Here is a 24,567-nt window from a genome sequence, read left to right as displayed (position 1 = left end):
ATAAAACTTCGCACGCTAAGAGCGGCCAGCGATAATTATCTCTACCCGTTGACAATATGCCCCTAAATGTGGGACTTTATGGAGAAACAAGGAATCAGGAGAATATAAGACATGTAACATCTTTACTCTATTTGAGCATGGAGAGATGTTTGACTTAGAATTAAGCTCCCATGAGTGTCCCTGTTGCACAAAATGCTAGGGACATATTAGCAAAAACCTCATTAAATTATCGCTGTTTTATCGGAAGGAAACTGCCGCTAAAACGGCAATAATGGGCTTGCTAATATGTGTAATAGAATTCCATTAGAAGCCCAGGTTAGATGTGCAGGACATCTAACCTGGGCTTCTATTGGAATTCTATAATGCATATTAGCAAGCCCATTATCGCCATTTTAGCGGCAGTTTCCTGCCGCTAAAACGGCGATAATTTTAACCAGATTCTTGCTAATATGCCCCATGGTTCTTACTTTGACATACATTTAGATGAAACCTGTATTTAAGAAGGCTATATACATTGTATGACAATGTATTACGTAATGCAGGCAATGATTGCTCATGTAACTAGTAACAACTGGGTCTATGGTGGCTAGAAGAAATAGTGCAAAGACGGCCAGTGACCTCAATTCATAGCCATATGTTATGTGCTGGCGCTATAGCTATAGCGTAAATAAATGAGCGCTCGACAGTCGACCCCCAAGGTATAACTCACCTGTTCTTAGATGTGGAGCATGTATCAACTAGCAACCAGCATTTCTTTGTAAAGCACCTTTAAAAACCGGATATGTATCCTCAATTGGGGACCGGAAGTGAAAGTAAGTGTGCTGAACTGGAAAGAACTGATGGAACAGGACATAAAACAACATGACGGCCAGAGCTGGCGGCCATATTGGAAGTACTAGTCATAACGTGAAGTAAGATAAAACGGTACATGAAAATAGCAAAAATGTAGTTTATGATGGCTCTGTTGAGTACATGTCAAAGAAGGATATCAAAGATAATGAAATAAAGGCATAATATTTTACAAAAATGACTGGGAAGACAATACGGATGGGTAATGAAAAGCTCATTTGTGAATATACAGTATCAGCTGTATCCTCATGTCTGAGACCGGGAGTTTCCTATGAGGTAATATAAATGAAAGCATTAATCGCTGAATTTGATTGGTTGGTGCCACGGTATCTCCAAATTGAGTCCCTGGGTGGCAGTGCCAAGCAACAAAATCCAATAAACCTCTGGCCGTTTCCTGATGGCTTCAGTGTTAATCCCTGGTCCGTGTTGTATTTTTTCCAGTATAAACCATCGTATATCTTCCGGATTGTGATGGTTATCGATATAATGTTGGACAATATACGCAGTTTTTTTAAAGTTTTGACAGCAGATCTGTGCTCTGTCAGACGTATATTTAAAGATCTAGACGTTTCCCCAACATAACCTAAGTTGCAAGGACACAGCAATAAATAGATAATGTCCTTTGTTTTACAGTTGTAGAAACCCTTTGATTTAATAACCTGATTATTAAATTCTAATTCAGGGGTTTCTATCACTTGCGGACATGCTTTGCATGTGTTGCAGCGAAAGTTGCCAATAACTGGTTTAAGTCCATCTATGGATCTTTGTGAAACTGAATTGATATTTTTCATCCTGGAATGGACCACATGATCTTTCAAATTGCTGTTTCTATTGTAGGTCAATAAAGGTTTGGGCAATTTGCCGGGATTGGCTAGAACAGACGATTTTTTTCGGATAATTTCATTTATCATGGAGTGTCTCGTCACAAATACAGTTGATGTATTAGTTTGGGTGATGCTGTTTGTCAATAAATGCGGTCTATCATAATACCGAGCTCTTTTTATAGAGTCTCTCACCAATCTTCTGGGGTAACCTCATGTGAGGAACTTCTCTTTCATACTGACTGCTTTGATGTCTAAATCTTTGATACTCGTGCAATTCCGTTGAAGACAGAGGAATTGCCCAAAAGGTATACTATATTTTTGGGCAGGGGGATGAAAGCTGATGTAATGAATCAAGGTGTTGCGTACAGTGGGTTTTGTATAAAGATCTACACCTAATGTTCCAACTACGACGTTGATGACAATGTCCAGAAATTCCACCTGGGTTCTACTTGAATTGGCTGTGAAACGGATGTTATTGTCACATAGATGTAGCCTTTCTAAGAATGCAGCCAAGGTGTCAGAGTTGTCTATCCAAATGAAAAAGATATAATCGATATATCACAACCATTTGGTCATGGATTCGAAGAATGGCGCTATCTCGTTATAGATTAATCTTTTTACAAACTTGGCCATGTATATATTTGCCACTGATGGGGCACAGGAAGTCCCCATGCTGACTCATTTGGTCTGCTTGTAGAGGTTACCGTTAAATTCAAAGACATTGTCCTCTAGAACTATTTGGAGACACTCTAGGATGAACATCTTAGAACATGCAATATTGTTGTCCATCATGAACCAATTTACAGCCTCTAGGGCTCCTTCAATGGGAATATTGCTGTATAACGCTTCTATGTCCAAGGTGACCAATATATGGGCATTGGTATAAAAGATGGTCTCTTCTATGAGATTGATGATGTGTCTTGCATCTTGGACATAGGAGGGTACTTGAGGTACATGTGGGCGAAGAATATCATCAATGTATTTGTATAATGGTTCTGTGACAGAACCAATGGTTGTTACTATTGGTCTGTAAGGTGGATCGGTTTCATGTTTGTGTATCTTTGGAACGCCATATATACTGGCCATTTTTGGACTCTGGACATTTAGGTAAGTTAACTCTTTTTCACATATATAGTTGTACTTGAAGGCTATATTGGTCAGTCTTTTAATCTTCTTGATCGTGTTGTTGGTAGGATCACGAAGAGCAGGTTGATAAAAATGAGTTTCAGCCAACATTATTTCCATGTTGTTGATATCTGTGGAAGTGTCTAATACAAATATGCCACCTCCCTTGTCACAATTTTTGGTTGTGATGGAAGGGGTCTGTTTTAGGTCAATCATGGCTTGGTATTCCTCTTTACTCAGATTATAGGGTGTTTTAGGTATGTGTTTTGTTATTGAAACAATTTTGTCATATACCAACAAACTCCGCTATTTTAGGTGGAAGTTGATCTAGCTAGGCAGTAAATGAAGATGCAGGTGCTAACCCTGAGATATTAGGGGCATAATAACAACGGTCAGAGATAATTATCGCTGGCTGTGCTTAGCGATAATTATATTATCGCAGGCTATCTCTGGAATTTATCGCCCTGGTAGCACGTTATTAACAGCGCGTTACTCCAGGGCAATACAAGTTCAAGAGATAGCGAGGTTATCGCCCTTTTGCAGGGAACATCGCTGGTTTTCCAGTGATGTTCCCTGCAAAACGGTGATAACCTTGCTGATACGACCCACAGAGTTGTATTAGCATAATCCACCCCAATGTTGGGGATAGGTAAGTCTGCATTTTAGCAGACTTTCGTTTTTGGAGAAACAGCTGTTTTCTCCAAAATCTAACATGTGCTAAAATGCTGGGGCAGCCTTGTAAAGATTGCGATGTGAACATCAGCGATATTTGCAAGGTTGTCCATCCGGGGTACGCCCAGTGATGCCCACTTTGCATCTCATTAGAGAGGTGTTGGGAAAAAGGCTGCTAACATGCGATTATGCATTTTAGCAACCTCTTGTAAATAGGGTGATAGTTTTATCTCCGCTTTTTTGGCTTTTTAAGTAAAAAAAGCAGAGATAAAACCCTTGTAAATACGCCCCTTAGGGGCATATTAACAAGGCGGCGATATAAAATTATCGTCGCTTTTGCGGCCGTTTTCGGATGAAAAGCGGCGGTAATTTTATCACCTTATCAGCAAAGACACGCTATTGCGTGTTTCGCTGATTTTGCTCCCATTTCCAGCACGCCTAACTTTTCATCGCTAATGAGATGCGGGGTAGGCGTGTCTGTGAAAACAACATGGGTAAATATCGCGAAGACAGCTTTGCGATATTTACAACGTGGGGAATAAGTATGCCTTAACGCAGGAATTTGGGGGCATATTATCAAGCAGGGCGTTAAAATTATCGCCGTTTTAGTGGCAGAAAACTGCAGCTAAAGCGGCGATAATGTGCTTGATAATATGCCCTGGAGAATTCCAAGAAACTGGAAGAAACTGGGGGGCATATTACCAAGGGTGGCGATAGGCAATTATCGCCGGCTAAGCGGCGATAATTCTATCGCTATATTAGCAAGCTGTCGCTAACTGATGTTAGTGACAGCTCTTAGGCGATAGCGAGCGGTTTGGGGCCCGCTTTGCATGTCAGCGATATTTATCGCTAATGACATGCAGGGTGGGAGTACCCAACCTGTTAGCGACTGAAAGTAGTCGCTAATGTAGCTATCGCCTAATAGCAAGGCAGGCATAGCGATGGAAATATTCCCGCTATCGCCAAAAACTAACGCCTGCTCAGACCAGTTCTTAGCCATGTTATCCAATGGGAGGTGGATAACATGGCTAAGAGCATTTCGTTGCTAATGCGTGAATATCGCTGTATTCTCGGCGATATTCACGCATTTCGCTGCTATCGCTGGATATTTTAGCACAATGGAGAAAAACGTTGCTAATAGCATGTTTTCTCTGCTAACATATCCAGCGATAGGCAGCAATAAAAAAATCGTCGCTAAGCCTATTTAGCGATAAATACCGCTACTTGTTGGTAATATGCCCCTGGGTTTCTATTGGAATTCCTAAGGGCATATTATCAAGCCCATTATCGCCGCTTTAGCAGCAGTTTTCTGCCGCTAAACCGGCGATCATTTTTAATGCCCTGCTTGATAATATGCCCCTTAACGTCTGTTAAATTCCTGACTAAGGCATACTTAACATGGGAGGTAGATTCATGTGATACGACCACAGGGTCGTATTATCAAGCATATAGCCGTTTTACATGGAACATCGCTGAAGAACCAGCAACGTTCCATGGAAAAGGGCGATATCGCTGGAATATTCATCGCCATGGCGCTAAATGTTGTTAATACAACGCTAGCCTGGCAAAAAAATTCCAGCGATAGAAAATAATGCGGTGTACAAGGTCAGTGATAATTATCGCTGCCTGTTGCAAATATGCCCTTTAGTTTGGGTAGTTCTGTTGTCCTCCAGCGAGAAAAAGGCTATTTAGACCTGAATGGGGAACATATGATAGCTCTTTTGCCAATAGTGAATGGGTGGCCGGTGAAAGGCTAGAGGTACTGAGGTTGAAGATAGGGATCTTATTTACTCCCTCCAGTACTGTGCATTTCGTGTGACAACGTACTGGTTGTGGTTCATCACCAATGCCATTGTCCACCTCATCGCACCCCAGGCCCTCCCATCCACTGACCACATCATACTATGAGACCGCAAGTTCCACCTGGACAACCCCAGTGACCAGAACACTACCCGCCTCCTGGGGAACCTCGCCAACATCGGACTTAAGCAGTTAGTCACTGCACCAACCCACATAGCGGGACACACGTTTGAGCCAGTCTTCTCTGCCAGCGGGAACTTCAACTACAGCCACACCACAGAACTCTCCCGACCATCATTGCATACATCACACCTTCATGATGCCCACCGTACACCACCACCGTCATCACTCCCCTGTTGCAGCAGGATCAGGCCACCGTGACTACAGCGGCGAGTTAGGCTGCCTGATACTTACTTCGCGCCAGCTTCCTCCGTCTGTGTGTGAATTGAGTTTACTGCTAGGGTGTGATTTTCGACATTCTATGCACTTTTAAATTGTATTTTACCTACCTGCTGCCTTCCTTGCTCTTGACCCCGTTCCGCCGCGGCTGTGTGCCGATCGAGCGGAGGGTCATTCATTGAGCAACACGCCTCACACCACTTCCTGCCTGCTACGCTGTTGACGCAGGTCAGCGCGCTAGCTGTTATTATGCTTCTGGCTATTTTAAGAGGTGGGCTCTCGCATTTTCTGTGACTACAGCGGCGAGTTAGGCTGCCTGATACTTACTTCGCACCAGCTTCCTCCGTGTGTGTGTGAATTGAGTTTACTGCTAGGGTGTGATTTTCGACATTCTATGCACTTTTAAATTGTATTTTACCTACCTGCTGCCTTCCTTGCTCTTGACCCCGTTCCGCCGCGGCTGTGTGCCGATCGAGCGGAAGGTCATTCATTGAGCAACACGCCTCACACCACTTCCTGCCTGCTACGCTGTTGACGCAGGTCAGCGCGCTAGCTGTTATTATGCTTCTGGCTATTTTAAGAGGTGGGCTCTCGCATTCTCTGTGACTACAGCGGCGAGTTAGGCTGCCTGATACTTACTTCGCGCCAGCTTCCTCCGTGTGTGTGTGAATTGAGTTTACTGCTAGGGTGTGATTTTCGACATTCTATGCACTTTTAAATTGTATTTTACCTACCGGCTGCCTTCCTTGCTCTTGACCCCATTCCGCTGCGGCTGTGTGCCGATCGAGCGGAGGGTCATTCATTGAGCAACACGCCTCACACCACTTCCTGCCTGCTACGCTGTTGACGCAGGTCAGCGCGCTAGCTGTTATTATGCTTCTGGCTATTTTAAGAGGTGGGCTCTCGCATTCTCTGTGACTACAGCGGCGAGTTAGGCTGCCTGATACTTACTTTGCGCCAGCTTCCTCCGTGTGTGTGTGTGAATTGAGTTTACTGCTAGGGTGTGATTTTCGACATTCTATGCACTTTTAAGTTGTATTTTACCTACCTGCTGCCTTCCTTGCTCTTGACCCCGTTCCGCCGCGGCTGTGTGCCGATCGAGCAGAGGGTCATTCATTGAGCAACACACCTCACACCACTTCCTGCCTGCTACGCTGTTGACGCAGGTCAGCGCGCTAGCTGTTCCCTCTCCGGGGCTATTAAGATGGCGACTTGGCGGAAGCTCAGCGGACGAGCGCAGCGGGCGCGCCGTCATCGCGCCGAAGTTGTGCCAAAGTTAAGCCCGTGGCGCCCGTCCGCGGCCGATCGCGCCCAGCGGCCTGCCATACTGTGTATTGCATCTACTATTCACCTAAGGAGCTTATTGCCCTCTATCACTCCGGCCCACTCCAATCCCGCGCTACTGGTGCCGCTCAGGACTGTGGCATTCTGACCTCCCTGGGTCCTGGTCCTGGTATCTATGAGCTAGCGTCCCTTATTACCTGTAGCGATTCCCCCATTACCCTACCAACTGCTCGGCCACCTCCCTCTCATCCCTTGGCAATAGTTTATCTCAATACTCGGTCTTTTGTGAAGCACCAGCTCGAAATATTCCAGATGCTGGCTGATAATAAGGTAGATATTCTTCTCCTCTCGGAGACTTGGCTAACCGACGACTCTACCTCTGACATCCTCGCTGCTATCCCTACTGGCTATTACATCCTACAGTCCAACAGAGCGATAGGTAGAGCTGGTGGGGGGGTTGCGGCTATTATTCGCTCACAATACAAGTTCACCACTCTTGAAACTCTTGCTCTTCCTAAAACTGACATACTTACCCTGAAATGCACTTCCCCTGGGTTTTCTTTTATTTGTGTCCTTGTCTATCGACCTCCTGATACCATGTTCCTCTTCTCCCAACAATTTGGGGACATAATCTCTCGGCTAGTCATTAATCCCGCCAAAATCCCTATTATTGGCGACTTTAATTACTGGCCGTCAGACCCTTGCGAAAGTGGCCTTTCTGAAGATTTCACGGACCTGTTACTTGGTCTTAACTGTAATCAGCATATTACAGTAGCCACTCATAACAAGGGTCATATTCTCGATCAAGTTTGGACAGCCAATCTTGATATCTCCCCTCCCTCTGTCTATCCCTGCTCTTGGTCCGATCATTCTTTTATTTCCTTTTCCCTGAAATTTATTTTACCTTGTCACCCTCCCCCTACTATTAATTTTACTGCACGTAACTGGAAACGAGCACATCTCGCAGAATTCCACTCAATTCTAGCCACATCAGCTCCTAGTGACATGGCTTCGACATCTGCCCAGGCTGCCGCTCTTGATCAGTGGCTAGGACATGCGAGCAATGCAGTTGCCCCGTTAAAAATTATCAAAACTAAACGCCTCCACGATGCTCATCGCTGGTTCACAGAGCAACTGAAGTCAGACAAATTGGCCCTCCGACAAGCAGAGCGCCGCTGGAGGTGCAATTATGACCCTTCTTTAAAAACGGCTTATGTGAATCGCCTAAATCTCTATAAAAAATCCATCCTACAGGCTAAAACCTCCTACTTTTCACAGAAGATTCTTAACTCTGCTTCTAAAACCAAAGCTATTTTCTCAATCGTGAGGGAACTTTCCTTGCCTGACCGTGTCACTGCTCACCCTCAACCGTCACAAGCTCTTTGTGACTCCCTTAACTCTTTTTTTATTGACAAGATTATCACCATTAAAAATAATATTCCCATCCCTTCCTCCTCTATTGTTTCTTCTTTACCCCCCCAACCCTTTTTGCTTTGATGTATTTCCTCCTATTTCTTTGAGCGAGTTCACCTTTCTCTTACACATGATAAGCTCGGGCTCTCCTAATGACTGCTGTCCCCCCCAAATCCTGAAAGCCGCTTTTTTGGCCTGTCCAGATCCACCGTCGGCACTTCTTAACAGCTCGCTTGCCACCGGCTCTGTCCCTGATGCTTTCACACAGGCGGTAGTTGTTCCCATTCTCAAAAAACCTGGTGCCGATCCCTCTGTTTTGAGCAACTACCGACCAATCTCCCTTCTCCCCTATTTGAGGAAAATTTTGGAGAACTATGTCACCCGCTGCTTCAGTGCTTCCATTGAGGGGTCTTCCTTCTTGGATGACCAGCAAGCCGGTTTTAGACCGGCTCACTCCACAGAAGCTGTCATCGTGGCCGTAATGGATGTACTGAAGCAAGGCGCCGACAAAAACTTGGCTCAAGCTCTTGTTTTACTAGATCTGTCGGCCGCCTTTGACACGGTCGATCATGCTATCTTGATCGACCGTGTCAACAATGCGGGTATCCGGGGCTTTGCTCTCACTTGGATCAGATCTTTCTTGCACCAACGTTCCCAATCAGTTCACCTTTCCACTTTCTCAGCACCTTATTCTGCACTCTCCTGTGGTGTCCCTCAGGGCTCGGCTCTCTCACCTCTTTTGTTTAATCTTTATATGCAACCCCTTATAGTTTCTCTCCGTCACACCCCTGTCACTATTTTCAATTACGCGGATGACTTACAGTTGATTTTTCCTGTTGACTCATCCCCTTCTTCCTGTGCCAATTTCCAGTCCACCATGCTCACTTTCTCTGAATGGATGCATTTTAGCCAGCTGAAGCTCAATCCCAGCAAGACAGAGTTGGTACTAACAGGTGGGTCAGCTAACCCCTGGAGCTCCAGTGTTTGGCCCTCCGCTCTTGGCACCCCACCCTGTCCTGTCAATTCGGTGAAAAGCCTTGGTGTCATCATATCCAATGACCTGTCTATGAGACCTCAAATTAACACAGTTACATCGTCCTGCTTTTTCCATCTTCGTAGGATCTGCAAAATTCGCAGATTCCTCACAACTGAGGCTCTCATACTGGTCATTATGGCTCTTGTCACCTCCCGGATTGACTAGGCCAACTCTCTCTATGTTGGGATTCCTGCGTACCATCTCCATCGACTTCAGCTGGTTCAAAACCAGGCGGCGAGACTGATCTTTCAACAGCCTAAACATCAACATGTCTCGCCCCTGTTGAGGAAATTGCACTGGCTCCAGGTGGCTTCCCGCTGTATGTTCAAGTTGGGCTGTACTGTCTTCAAAGCCCTTTTTGCTTCTGCCCCAGTCTTTACCTCCTCCAAACTCAAACGTCATATCCCCTTAAGAAATCTCCGGTCTAAGACCCACAATCTTCTAGTCACTCCCAGGTATAAACGTAAAAAGCATGGTGGCGCGTGCTTTTCGTTTCTTGCTCCTGCACTATGGAACTCTTTCCCTATCTCACTCCGATTCTGTCCCAACTATCTCTGTTTCCGTAAATCACTTAAAACTTACCTCTTCCAACTAGCTTTTGTGCCTCCGCTGTTGACTATTGAGCGCCATGAAACCATTCGGTGACTGTGCGAGGTAAAAGTGATTTTAACATAACATAACATAACACCGAAGAGCTTCTTGTCAACTCCCTCAACACCACCACTCCGGCTACAAACTCCAACATCGCAGCACGCAACATCCACCAATGGATCTCCAACTGCACCGACACCCTGGCGCCTCTCAAGAAAAGACCAGCCAAACACTCCAAAGAGGCCCACTGGTTCACTCCCGCCCACCACTAGTCCAGGTGCACCTGCAGATGTCTCGAATGAAGATGGAGCCACAATGTCAATCAACTGCGCAACACAGTCACCCTTGCACCCTGGCGCAAGTGTGCCTGCATTGGTGCATGGCAGTCATTGTGCGCCATCGTAGGGAAAAAAGACAGGAGGGCTTAATCCTGAGCCCCTTCCAGCAGTTTAACGCCGCCGGTGCATTATTTTCTTGACGTACTTGCAGCGTGAATCTTGCACCACATGGCGCCATATTTACTAAGTGATGCATCTGGGCATATGGGTGAACTTGTGAAGCGCTGTGCCACATTATACTTGCGTCAGGTATGATGTATGTAGAGTGGGTGTTCACACCCAACAATGCCTTGTAGGATTGGTGCAGTGCAGTCTCAGATTTCACTGCGACAATTCTAGGACACCACTGCGTCAAAACCTTACCTCATGGCAGGCATAAGGGTGACGCAGTGCCATAGGGATAGGCTGGTTCCATGCATTGCTGGAGTTGCATCATGCTTGCAACACAACGGTAGCAGTGAGTGACTTTAGCGCTGCCAGATAAGTCAGATTCCAGATGTATCTCTCATTGATTGGGAAATGGAGCGCCGTACATTAAATACGGTGCGTCCATGATATCGCAAGGAGGGAACAGTAAAAATTGTTGCAACACTGTTTTGTCGTAGCGATGCAACACTTTTCATCAATTGTCCCCAGGTATGTGCCCTATCTTATTGATAGGGCGCATCCCTGTCCTTTTGTTCTGGCGCAGGGCACTGCAGCAATGTTCCTTCTTGCAGTGCTGTCCAGCACCCAAATATCTAAAATGTGTACCCAAGTGTTTGCACCAATCTTAAGACCAGCTTTTTTCTCGTCTTAAAAAATTACCTCTAACTGGACTTAGCAGCAGTTTTGAGGGGTTATTGCCGTGTGGGAATTTCATTGTAAATATCTCGAAGTGAGGTTAGCAGTAGTTCTTGCACGAGAACTCCCACCTTGCATCTAATTTTCGTTAAGTCCCGCTAACAGAAGTAGCAATCTTAAAAATTCACGGTTGCGCCCTAAAAGTGCTGCTAATTGCAGTTAGCAGTACTTTGTAAATAAGGCGATAAAAAAAGCCGTAACGTCAAAAAGTTGATTCTACGGCAGCGATAAGTTCTTGTACATATGCCCCAAAGATTTTGGATGGACCAGAATGGCGACCAGCCAGGGTGGACTTGGAGGCATTGGCTAGCGTTGGTTATCTGACTTTCATCCCAATATGGTAGGGCTCTCTTCAAGAAAAGGGTAACTGGCTTACAGTTGTTCTCTGTGTTGTCACAATAACGTGTCTCCAGACTGTTTGTTTTCCACACTTTTCCAGTCCATGGGCTCAAAAGCTGTCAGCTGATGACGTGGTAATGCTATATAAGCAACACACATTTCTAAATAAATGCACAATCCTTATTTCAATGGGGTTGGGTGAGCCTACACAAGTTCTATTAATACATTCACTGATAATTCTCCTTGTCTACTTTACTAAAAAGTTTGGCATCACTCTAGACACAATAGAGCTTAAAGACCCCCCTCCCCGAACCTTTCAATGCCATTATATTTACTTCTTGAGTTTGTGTATCCCATAATTAGGATCACACAATCATTGCACTTTTATTGGACAGGTCACGAAGTCTAATCCTCCGCTGTGGTGGACTATTCATCAGTAGGACATTGACTCCATTTGATGGGTCAGCAGTCCATCATGGCATCATGACCTGTGTCCACCAGTTTCAATCGTGGGGTTCACTGTAACCTGGTGTCTTTCCAACCCAATTCATTTCAGCCCCAACACCCCTGTGAGGTGTTCTGATGTTATTTCAGTTGCTGCTTCTTCTAGAAAAGTTCGAGGGGCCTATTAGCAACAACTTGCAATAATTCTCGCAAATCTCGCTTAGCCTGAATTTTATTTATCGCCTCCTATCGCTGGATTTTATTGCGGAGATAACGCAGTATTACCAATGTTTATCTCCAATGCGATATAAAATCCGAGGTAGCGGCAAAACCCATGTTTAACGTGAGATTTCCAGCAATAAAAATCCTATCGCTAAGGAAAATCTTGCTAATAGGCAGTTGGGGACTTAGCCGTAGAATCCACCTCCCATTGACTAAAATGGCTAGGTCAGGTTTTTACCAGGTGTAAAATCCTGGTGCTAATCGCGGTTAGTACACGTTTTTTTATCGCGACGCGGGCATTGCTAATAGGCTAATAGGCGATAGCTGTGTTAGCGACTGCTTTCAGTCGCTAACAGGTTGGGTACGCCCACTTTGCATGTCATTAGCGATAAATATCGATGACATGCAAAGCGGGCGCCAAACCAGTTGTTATCGCCTAAAAGCTGTCGCTAACTGCTGTTGGCGACAGCTTGCTGATAGGGCAATAAAAATATCGCTGCTTTAGGGGGGAAAAGTCCAGCTAAAGTGGCGATATTGCCCTTGTTAATATGCCCCCTAGATTTTGTTGTGCACCAACGATAACTACATGCCAAAGCGAAGGACAGCTACCACTCCCTCTCAAAGCTACTGGGAGGCCGATGGTGGGTTTCAGCTTACACTTGCAGGCCCTTTTTGCTGCACTCCGAGTGGGGGCCGCTAAGCCTATATTGCTGCTGCATCACTGGCAGCTCTATTGTAGCCTCAGAAATGCTAGGCATAAGCAAGATGAAAACAATATGTTGCTCACTTGGCATTTCACTATTTGTTTTACAAAAAGTGCCTGGGCCTCGCCAGGAGTCCACTGCAGCTTTCATCACCCATTGCCCCCTGCCAGCTCTGCCAGTGATAGTACAAACACAACTACTTGTCATCACACCCCTACAGTGTGACAATTCAGACTATTCCAGGCCCCTAGTGTTAGAAGAACAGCTTATGTGGCAGATATTAGTCATTGTTAACATATATTGGATTAATAAACCACTGTTTTCGTGCTCCTCTCCAAATTAGACCAACTCTGCATGACTTTGCATGGCCTCGGATTAGGAGCAAGGCAGAGAAGAGCAAGTTGTTGCCTTACTCTGCATCAAGGGGGCATCCCATGGGTGTTGTGGTGAGTTTTCCGACGCAGCACCCATGAATTTTTTTTTTAAAACAGATTTTATTCATCAAATAGCACATATGAAGCAGAGCTCTATAACCCAGAAACATAATAAGCGTACATTATCATGACTTTGACTTTTACAAAAGCAAATCAAGGAAAAATAGAGAGCAATACAGATGAAAGACCATCAAAGAAACCATAACCCAACAACTCCCCCCCCCATCGCACAGCACCCATGAATTTTGATGCTACCCCAGATTTACTTAATCATGTAAACCCGGGGCAGCGCTAAAAACTTTACTACTCCCCAGAGCAGGTGTAACAAGAAATTATTTTTATTTCTCCTTGTTTATTCCTCTTTCTATGTGTTGTGTCTGATGCATTTTGCAGCACATATAGAAACAGGAAAAAAAACTCCCTGGAGTGTTTTTGTGCAGGAAGGTGTCCCTTCCTGCACAAAAACAATATTGTCTGCAACAGAGGCACCCTTGCACCACAGTGCAAGGGTGCCTACACCTCCACCAGAATATTGTGCACAGCGCAAGGGGAATGGACAGGAATGCACCGTAGTTTATAAATACGGTGCATTCCTGCCCTTTCGCAGTGGGTTAGGGCAGCGCAGCAAGACGTACTGCGGTGCTGCCCTACGTCAATTCCTCATAAATGAGGCCTGTGTGCTCCAGTCAAAGAGAACCATGGGTTGGGGCACAGGAGCCCTGTTGATTTACGAGGGAGCTCACGCTAAGCCAATCGCTAAATGACCCAACTGTGGGGCATATTATCAAGTACGGGCGTTACATTATCGACGCTTTTATCGGCAGGAAACTGCCGATAAAGCGGCGATAATGGGCTTGATGTGAAGACATCTAACATGGGCTTCGATTGAAATTCATAGAGAATATTATCAAGCCAATTATCGCCGCTTTATCGGCAGTTTCCTGCCGGTAAAAGCAGTGATAATGTAACGCCCTTACTTGATAATATGCCCCTGTGTTTTTTAACAATTTTTGCTGCAGAAAAGGGTCACCTTTGATTTCAGCATGTATGTAATACTTCAGGAAAGAAGGAACCCTCAACATGTCTTTCTTCTGATGTTGTAATTTACAGGACATCTCACCGTGTCATTCTTGGCGAGTTCGACCACAGTTCTTCTGCAGAGCCCATTCAAGTGAAGAGCATCGCTAAGGTAAGAGTATCCCTGTCTCTGTCATGCCACAGGAAGTCAGATAACTCCATGGCTTCCTGCACCAGCTGCAGAGAGATTTCCAGGTCAGCGAGATGTTCAGCTCCTGACTCAGTGTTGCGGAGATTGACGCCTACACATGCCACTGGCCAAGAATAAGCAAGGGCTTTTTTATGACATCCCTGCATCACTTTTCACCACAAAAAGTTGTGCATGCATGACACAGATCTCTTAAAGATGTATGAAGCCACAGAAAGCCACATTGCAAGGCTTTGAGGGGCATATTACCAAGGGCCTTATCGCCGCTTTAGCTGGAATTTTTCCTGCTAAAGCGGCGATAATTTTATCGCCCTATTACCTAGCTGTCGCTAACACCAGTTAGTGACAGCTAATAGGCGATAGCGGGCATTTAGGGGCCCACTTTGCATGTCAGCGATAATTATCGCTAATGACATGCAAAGTGGGCGTGCCAAGATGTTAGCGACTGGAAACAGTCGCTAACATCGCTATCCCCTATTACCAACTTTTGGAAATAATCGCGCTAAGCGCGAATATCTCCAAAAGCTAACACCTGCCCTGAGCAGTTCTTAGCCATGTTATCCAATGGGAGGTGGATAACATGGCTAAGAGCATTTGCTCGGTAATGCATGAATATCGCTGACTTTTCAGCGATATTAATGCATTTCGGCCGATTTTTATTGCTTAGGAGATAAACCTTGATAATATCAAGGCTCCTAAGCGATAAAAATAGACGAAGCTCAGCGATATAATTTTGGCCACTAACCAAGCTTAGCGATAATTATCGCTATAGCTTGGTAATATGCCCCTTAGTGGCTTCATCAATCATGAGTAAGACGAAGCAGTACATTGCGCTGTGCCTGGAAGGTATTCCATGGGCGTTGGGGCGGTTTTCCCACGCAACGCCCATGCAATTTGTAAATCTGGGAGCAGTGTCACAGTGATGTAAGGATATGTGGCTTCCCCAGGTTTACATCTACCGATGTGAGGCGAAATGAGGAGAAATATGTAAATTTCTCCTCGTTTTTTCCTCTTCCAATGTGTGCTGCATTGTGAAGTACACATAGAAAGAGGAAAATGCCTCATAGGATTATTTTTGTGCAGGAAGTTGCCCTTCCCTGCACAAAAACAATTCTGCTTGCAACAGAGGCACCCTTGCACTATGGTGCACCGGTGCCCACAATTGCACTAGGCTGACAAAACGGCACCAGCGCAAGCAAAAATGACAGAAAGGCACAGTATTGATTAAATACGGTGCATTCCTGCCCTTTCACTTTGGTGTAGGGCAGTGCAGCTAGGTGCCTTGCTGCTGTGCCCTACGCCAACATGCTATAAATGAGGCCCTCGGAGTTTAGGTTTAGGTTTCATTCGAGTGCCAGTCTAATCTTTGTTATTAACCAGTGGTTCTTAACCTGTGGTTTGAGGACCCTTGGGGGTCCTCGATGTATACTCAGATGGTTTGCAATTGTTTTAGAAACTTAAATGATAATAAAATGAATACCCTATGGACCTGATTTATGGGGAATTGGTGTAGGGCAGCCCTGCAAGTATTCTTACTGCACTCCCCAATGCCAATGTGAAAGGGGAGGAATGCACAGTATTTATGAAATACTGTGCATTCCTGTCCTTTTCCCCTGCGCTGGCGCACAATTTGCTGTGTAAGGGTGTCTGCGTTGCATACAGGATTGTTTTTGTGCTGGAAGTGGCACCTTCCTCCACAAAAATAGTCCTGAGAGGCATTTTCCTCTTTTTCCATGTATGTTGCATTCTGCAGCACATATAGAGGAAAAAACGAGGAGAAATAAAAATATTTCCCCTTGTTACACCTGCTCTGGGGAGGTGTAAGGTTTTGGCGCTGCCCCCGGTTTACCTGATTAAGAAACTCTGGGGCAGCGTCAAAATTCATGGGAAAACCTTCTGCAACACGAATGGAACACCTTCCTGGCATAGTAAGGCAACGCAGCGACTTGCGCTGCTTTGTCTTACTCATTATCTATGAGGCCATGCAAAGCAACACAAAGTGGCCTTGTGTGGCCTCATAGATATGGTTAAGAGGCGTGAGCTGTGCAAGCCTCTCATAAATAAGCCCCTAAAATGATAAAATAATGAAAAAATGATAAAATATATACAAAGAAAAAATGAAAATGTTAAACTTTTTTCTGTATTTGATTGTGAATGAAAAAAATATTTCAATATTTGAGCATGTGTATGGTGTTCTACATTTTTGTTTATTGTTTTGATGTTCATATCATAGAAAATGCTTAGGCAATATTTCAGAAAATGCTTAGGCCGGCAGTCCCTGGCTTCCGATAATGACTCAACTTGAATCCTGGGACCCCACATTATAACTCAGTGGGGGTTTTGAGAGGTCAAAGGTTTAAGAAACGCTGTCATAGGCACTACAGCCTGGTTATCTCAGCCTCTTGTCCTTCAAATGTCGGCATATCGAGTACCACCGAGTAATGAATGATAAAATTTGTTATCTGCACATCTCGTCTGGAGACTTCTACATTTAGGGGCTGTATTACCAAAGTGCCTGGGGGGCGCAAATGACGTTTGCACCCGCTTTGCTCGCCCCGGAGCACTTTGGTATTACTGCAGACCCTTGTGCAGACCCTTCTCTAATCAGTGTTTTCTCAAGAGGGCATGCCACATGGAAATGAGGGAATCGATTTGCCTCTGCACCTGAGCCGTAGTATAGATGCGGGTGCAGAGGTAAAGAAGCTCTCAGAAGGCGCACTGATATTGCGCCAAGTAAAAGGTGGAGCACTGTCCCAACTCTCTGGCTATTTCTCCCCCCCTCAGGATACCAATGTACGGAGCAGAGAACTCTCTCTAGAAGTGCTCCCGCCATTGGACACAGAAGCTTTTCAAACCACTCTCGTAATAGTTAAGGGAGGATCTTCTAGCGACTCTGCCCCCTTCAATAATCTGAAATCTGCAGTTGCTTCAGTAGGCCCCACTATAATGGAAATGGTCAACACCTCATTGTCCTCTGGGGTGGTCCCTCCCCCATGGAAAAAAACCTTGGTAAAAGCCCTGCTGAAAAAAACTAGACTTGATCCTGACTGCCTTGGCAACTACAGACTCATTTCGCTCCTCCCTGGGGTGAGCAAAATAGCAGAAAAATATGTCAACAAGGTGCTCTCCAAATACCTTGAAGGGGAGAACCTTCTTCACGTATCCCAAACCTGGCTTCGCCCGGGACACAGGACGGAAACTGCTTTACTAGCAGTCGTCGAGGACTCAAGAAGGATCCTCGATGTAGGAGGTTCGCAGGCCGTGCTATTTTTAGATCTCAGCGCGGCCTTTGATACGGTTAATCACCGTATCCTAGTCCAACGACTTCAGTACTTGGGTATCACTGGAGTTGCCCTTGACTGGCTGCGCTCTTTCCTGGAGGACAGATACTTCCAAGTAGCTGAAGGCGAGGCAATCTCAACTCCATGACTTCTCCAGTGTGGGGCTCTTTTTAATGTTTATATGGCTCCTCTCGCAGACATTGTCCTCCCTTTGGTGTGCAAATTGTCACCTTCGCCGACGACACTCAATTGGTCACCGCTTTGAACCACACCGACAAAGCATCTACGTGTCTTGGTCCATGTCTTGAAGAGGTGATGAGATGGATGAAATCTTCCCATCTTACACTGAACGGGGACAAGACGGAGCTTATCCTCCTTGGTAATCCATCCCCCTCCAATATAGTTTCCCTCTGGCCTACATGTATGGGGTCTATGCCTGCCCCTAAATCAGAGATCAAAAGCCTTGGTGTCTGGCTGGACTCCGAACTTTCTTTTAAAACTCAAGCCAGAAAAGTTGTTGCCTCGTGCTTTGGAATGCTGCACAAAGTGCTCCCCTTGCTACCACCTCAGGTCAGAAAGCTTGTAGTCCAAGCACTTATTCAATTCAATTCAATTCAATTCAATTCAAATCTTTATTCGGATACAAAAATATCCATAAAAGCACACGTCCAAAAAATCTCAACATATAATAACAGTATATGGGTCAGATAAAAGGGGAGACAATTAAAAATCGTAACAGAATTCATGTTAATCGGCTTCAGCAAAAACATCATACAATTCATGGAAGTTAAAAATGCAATATAAAAAAATCTCAACAAGATGTATCTATAATGTAAATAAATACATTTTACAAAGAATAGATTTCAGAGGGTGCACATTGAGTTGAAAGCACGTGCTGCTACTTTAAAAAAAGAACCGACTCGAAAGATTAACTCCTCATCTTCCTGAGTAACACTATACCCATATGCAGCCTTGTAATTAATCAACGGTATAGTCTTATAAAATGGCATCAAAAACTGTTTGGTGTATTTTAAATAAAAACTACAAGAGAATAAAAAGTGCAACATTGTTTGTTTATATTGAGCATTACAGGGGCATGAAAGTTGATCAATATTGGAATTGAACCCCAATGGGAAACAGAGCAGAAATTCCATAGTGTCAACCCTTAGTCGGAAAAGCAGACCCCTTTCCCATCGCCAATTGGTCTTAAAAGATAACTACAGGGTAAATGGGAGGTGTTCTCAATCATCAAATATCTGGCTACTGAGGGTTTCCGTACCTCTGTTTTGTATCTAGATTTGCTATATACGACGTAAAGTGCCTTCTGTAGACTTTTTTTGCTTATGCCATCTGAGTCGGTCGGGTTTAAACATATCCGCTCAAGATTCACACTAATCAAATTCTTCCTCACTGCAGCAAGCCAGTGTATTTCCCTTCCTTTATCACAGCTAAGGCAATCTGTTATTGTTTCCCTTGTTAGCTGCGCCGCGGGGTTCTTCCAAACTGCAAGCCAAAATATAGCGGGACGGGCTTTAATATAGTCTTCGATGTAAGGGAGTTTCAATTCACTGTGACAAGCATACTGTGAAGAGGAGATAGGGGCACCCAATAATTTACGACTAAATCTATTTTCTTCCCCCTGGATGCTATCACACTGCCTAAAACCCCAAACTTCTGTACCATAAGTAGCAGTGGGGATACATTGTAGTTTAAAAATGTTGGTGATGGCAGAAACTACCTGTGTCTTTCCAGGTTGGGGCAAGCTAAGTATATTGTTAATCACTTAAGAAAACTTTTTTCCACTATGCGTCACATGCTCAGCCCACAAACCGTTCCCTGCAAAAAACAGCACCAAATAGGGAAAAGTGCGAGTGCTCTGTAAACTATCTGAATCCACAACAATGGTATTATTTAAATACTTTTTTGAACCACAAGCCATTAAAAAAGATTTCTTAAAATAAGTACACAGGTCCAAATTTGCCACAAAATCAACAAAGCCCAGCACCAATATGCGTAAAGTGTTTGGGGTGCGTGCCATTAAAACCGCATCGTCGGCTTACAGCAGGGCGGGGAGCATATTACCGTTAATAATAGGGACATCAGAAGTAAGTGATACGAATGACTCACTCAGATCATTGATATAGAGAATAAAAAGCAGAGGGGCCAGGACACAGCCCTGCCTGACCCCTCTACCAACTCTGATGTCCTTCGATACCTCTCCGCCCTTACCGATCCGCACCCTGGCGTACAAGTTCTTATGTAAATAGGCTAAAATGTGCACCAAAACCTCGTCCAGGCCATATTTCAAAAGGATAGAGCCGGGACCTGTTGACAAAATCAAAGGCCGAGGTAAGGTCCATAAAAGCCAGGTAAATAGGAGATTTGTTAGCTATTTTAAATTTACCAATGATCAAGTAGAGGTTTAGGCACTGCTCAACAGTCCCGATTTTGCTCCTAAACCCAACTGGCAAGAATGTAAAATGTGGCCCTCCTCGGCCCATGTCCTGATCTTATTAAACAGAATCCTCCCTATAATTTTCAATGTATTGTTGATCAGGGAGATCGGCCTATAACAGCTTGGATTCGAATGGTCACCCTTTTCAAAAATAGGCACGATAATGCTCGTTGACCATGTTTTTGGGATTGAAGAAGCAGTTAAATTGGTAAAAACATTCAATAAAAGAGGCGCCCAGAATTCTGGCTGGTGTTTAATAAGATCAATTTGCAAGCCATCTGGGCCTGGGGCCTTATTGCCCAGACTCTGTTGGATTGCTTCCTCCACATCAGAAAGGGTTATCTGAACCCCGGTAACTACCGGATTCTCATTCAAGACCATATTTTGGACTGGTGCCAAGTACATTTTTGAAAAATGATTGTCCCATGTCTCACTACTGATATTACAACAAATTGGAGATAGGGGGTGTCCTAAAGACCTCATGGCTTTAACAGCCAACCAAAAGCCATTACCGTCCTTTAACGTGACGGCACATACTAATTTGTCTCAGTGTTCTTTCACTGTTTCCTCTTTTCTTAGTTTAATTGCTGCCCTATAACGTTGTCTACATAGTTTAATAGCACCTTAATCACTGGGAAGTTTTACAATTGCCCTTCTAAGATCTCTGCTAGCTGCAGAACAATCACTGGTAAACCATCTAGGACCTGGAGATGTTTCCTTAATGGGCCTAGAGAGCACATATATGATACCCTCACATAATTGAGTGAAGGCACCAACTACAGTATAGTTATGTTCTTTGAAAGTCAAACAGATGCCAACAAGATCCGAATGTTCTTTTACCATCTTGCCAAATAAATCTATGTTATCGACACCACGCCAAACCAATCTTATCAGTGGACAGGGACGAATCTCTTGCACCACACTCTTGACTATATGTTGGCCTGGGAACAAGTTGCAGGGTTACATTGATGGGATTATGATCTCCATAAACATTATCGATAACCTCAGCTTTAAGTAGACAGTCCTCTAATTGGGGGGATAAAAAAACAATCAATTATAGAAGCACTAACCCTCACTCTATATGTGGGTATGATGTGGTTATCCCTTTCATGCACTGCGGCGATCTCCATTAAATCCACAAAATTGTGGGTGAACAAATAGTTTGTTAATTAAAACCCCCTTTTACATAAGGGTGTCTTGCTGGTTAGGTGGGCGGCAGTGTAGCTTCCACTAAATATTTTAGCGTTAAAATCTCCCCCTAAATAGATCCCTACCAAATTAGGAAAACTATTTGAGCTCTGTATAGTGCTTATACATTTAATTAAGTTGGCGAAATTAATATTTGGTGCGTTCTGGAAAACAAATAGAAACCCCTCTTTTTTAGATAATTGCCTGGAATTTATCATTATTAGTATCAAAGACCTTTACACATCCACCTGCAGAAATGTTTATCCCAATTGATAGGCCACCTGGCGAGCGACCCAGGTTTGGAATTAGAACAACAGAGTTAAGGCACTCGAACCCCTCCAAAAATAAGTCCCTAGTGGCCCATGTGTCCTGGAACATTAAAATGTCCTGTTTTTGAACAAATGCTATCTAGTCTGGCAAATCTAATTTGGAAGCCAGGCCGCAACATTCCAACTTAATATTTTTAAGTTGGAGTCAGGGTAAAGGGCGGACACGGTTGAGATACAGGGGCCACAAACTGGGGGTACAGATGGTAAGGGAGTAAACTTAGATAACACTACTGTGGAGGGTAGTCAATCCTGGTTATCCAAATCAGACAAAGGCAAGAACCTATTGTATGTGGAGAGGGGAGGAGCTTCAGTATTTAAAGCCCCCAAGGGTGGCTTATAGAAATAGCCCAAGGGCAAAGTCTAGATCAGAGTTAGAATATTAAGGTGGATCTCCTGTGCCATTATTATTGATGTTATCAAGGATGGATTACAAAACTTGAGGACTATACAGTCCCCCTTGATGTTTTTTGGAGACTATCCCACCCATCCGACTCTGCGTGTCATAATGATGTTATTAGTAAGTGATGTCCTGAATCCCTTATATTTAGACAGCCAGTCAACACTTTTATTACGTAATTGGTTCCATGTCTCAACCTGGTTTTCTTTGAGGGGAGGTACTCCTGCCAGGACCACTACATAGGGACAAGCTGCTGGTAGTAGATCCAGTGACTCTCGACTACGCTTAGGATTTGGGGTATGCTCAGAGGCTAGACCACCCCTGCCTGGTCTAATGCCTTCAGAAATATCGATGGCTAGGGCACCAATAGAGATAGTAGGAGGATTGCGAGACGAATGCAGGTTTTTGGCTAACCGGCTATCAACACGACTAGCAACACCACCAGTATCAACAATATTTTTTTGTTCCCTGCAGAACTCTGGTACAAAACAATCCATTACCTTGTTACAGGTTACACAGGTACCTATAGTTGGAACAGTTGTTGGTGCGCTGATTGGAATATCGGGGTTAGAATTAAGAGCATTAATCCTTGTCGCTGTCCTGGTATCAGCAGGCTCAATGGGATTGTTCTGAGAACTTAAATTAGCACCAAGCATATCCAAATGGTCCAACCTTTTCCTCAACATATCAAAGTTATTATCCAGTTAGTCGCTGATGCGTCCATACAGTGTCTACGACAAATGTAATAAATATGGGGCATATTAGCAAGGGCAATATTGCCGCTTTAGTGGGACTTTTTCCAGCTAAAGCGGCTATATTTATATTGCCCTATCAGAAAGCTGTCGCTAACAGCAGTTAGCGACAGCTTTTAGGCGATAGCGACCGGTTTGGGGCCCGCTTTGCATGTCAGCGATATTTGTCGCTAATGACATGCAAAGTGGGCGTACACAACCTGTTAGTGACTGAAAGCAGTCGCTAACACAGCTATCAGCTATTAGCAATACCCGCGACGCGATAAAAAATGCAAGCTAACCGAGATTAGCGCCAGGATTTTACACCTGGTAAAAACCTGACTTAGCCATATTAGTCAATGGGAGGTGGATTCTACGGCTAAGTCCCCACCTGCCTATTAGCGAGATTTTCCTTAGCAATAGGATTTTTATCGCTGGAAATCTCACGTTAAACATGGGATTCGCCGCTATTGCTGGATTTTATATCGCATTGGAGATAAATGTTGGTAATACTGCGTTGTCTCTGCGATAAAATCCTGCGATAGGAGGCGATAAAAAAATTTAAGCTAAGCGAGGTTTGCGATAATTATCGCAAGTTGTTGCTAATAGGCCCCTGAGTCCCCTTGATTATAACATTCTAATAGAGGAAATCCTGCATCAGTCTGGGTGCCAATGGTTTTACCAGGCTCTTTATTTGAGGTTTCCATAGAGGCTTCTGGGGTCTTGGTAGACGCCGGTGTGTGTATCCAAGAACTCAGGGGCATATTAGCAAGGGCAATATCGCTGCTTTACCGGGACTTTTTCCTGCTAAAGCTGCAATATATTTATCGCCCTATCAGCAAGCTGCCGCTAACAGCAGTTAGCGACAGCTTTTAGGCGATATCGACCGGTTTAGGGCCCGCTTTGCATGTCAGCGATATTTATCGCTAATGACATGCAAAGTGGGCGTACCCAACCATTTAGCAACTGAAAGGAGTCGCTAACACAGCTATCGCCTATTAGTAATACCCACGACGCGATAAAAAAACACGCGCCAACCGCGATTAGCTCCAAGATTTCACACCTGGTAAAAACCTGACTTAGCCATAATAGTCAATGGGAGGTGGATTCTAAGGCTAAGTCCCCGCCTCCCTATTAGCGAGATTTTCCTTAGCGATAGGATTTTTATCGCTGGAAATCTCACTTTAAACATGGGATTCGCCGCTGTCGCTGGATTTTATATCGCAATGGAGATAAACGTTGGTAATACTGCATTATCTCTGCGATAAAATCCAGCGATAGGAGGCGATAAAAAAATTCACGCTAAGCAAGGTTTGTGATAATTATCGCAAGTTGTTGCGGATAGGCCCCTCAGTGTGGTACTGGATGAACTTGGGCAAGTTGGTTGTTTCCTCTTTGTAATGACAGGTTTCGCTGGCTTTCTCTTTCGTTTTGCCCCAGAGACTGCCTCAGACCCTGCAGGGGTTAAAGTGGGGTCTAGATTTGGGGCGGGGGCTGCTGTATCTGCACCGTCATTTGACCCAGCCGGAGAAACCTCAATATTGATGATAGAATCATTAATACAGCCATTGTGCAGAGGGGCACTTAAATTACGAAGAGGTGACGTTGTAACATTTTCTCCCACTGGCATAGGAACATCTACAG

The 24,567-nt window shown here is 44.5% G+C and overlaps 1 protein-coding gene across 1 annotated transcript in view; it reads left to right on the top strand.

Moving 5' to 3' along the window:
- The window catches only part of LOC144798515 (chymotrypsinogen 2-like), an 85,453-nt gene that overhangs the window by 20,597 nt on the left and 40,289 nt on the right, over positions 1-24,567 (top strand). Inside the window, exon 4 of the mRNA XM_078669435.1 lies at positions 14,428-14,506. Coding sequence (XP_078525561.1) covers positions 14,428-14,506 — 79 coding nt within the window. The remainder of the gene's footprint in view (positions 1-14,427; positions 14,507-24,567) is intronic.

Source organism: Lissotriton helveticus, chromosome 12 (assembly GCF_964261635.1).
Source record: "Lissotriton helveticus chromosome 12, aLisHel1.1, whole genome shotgun sequence".
Classification (NCBI taxonomy): Eukaryota; Metazoa; Chordata; class Amphibia; order Caudata; family Salamandridae; genus Lissotriton; species Lissotriton helveticus.
This window is presented reverse-complemented; position numbering and strand designations above follow the sequence as displayed.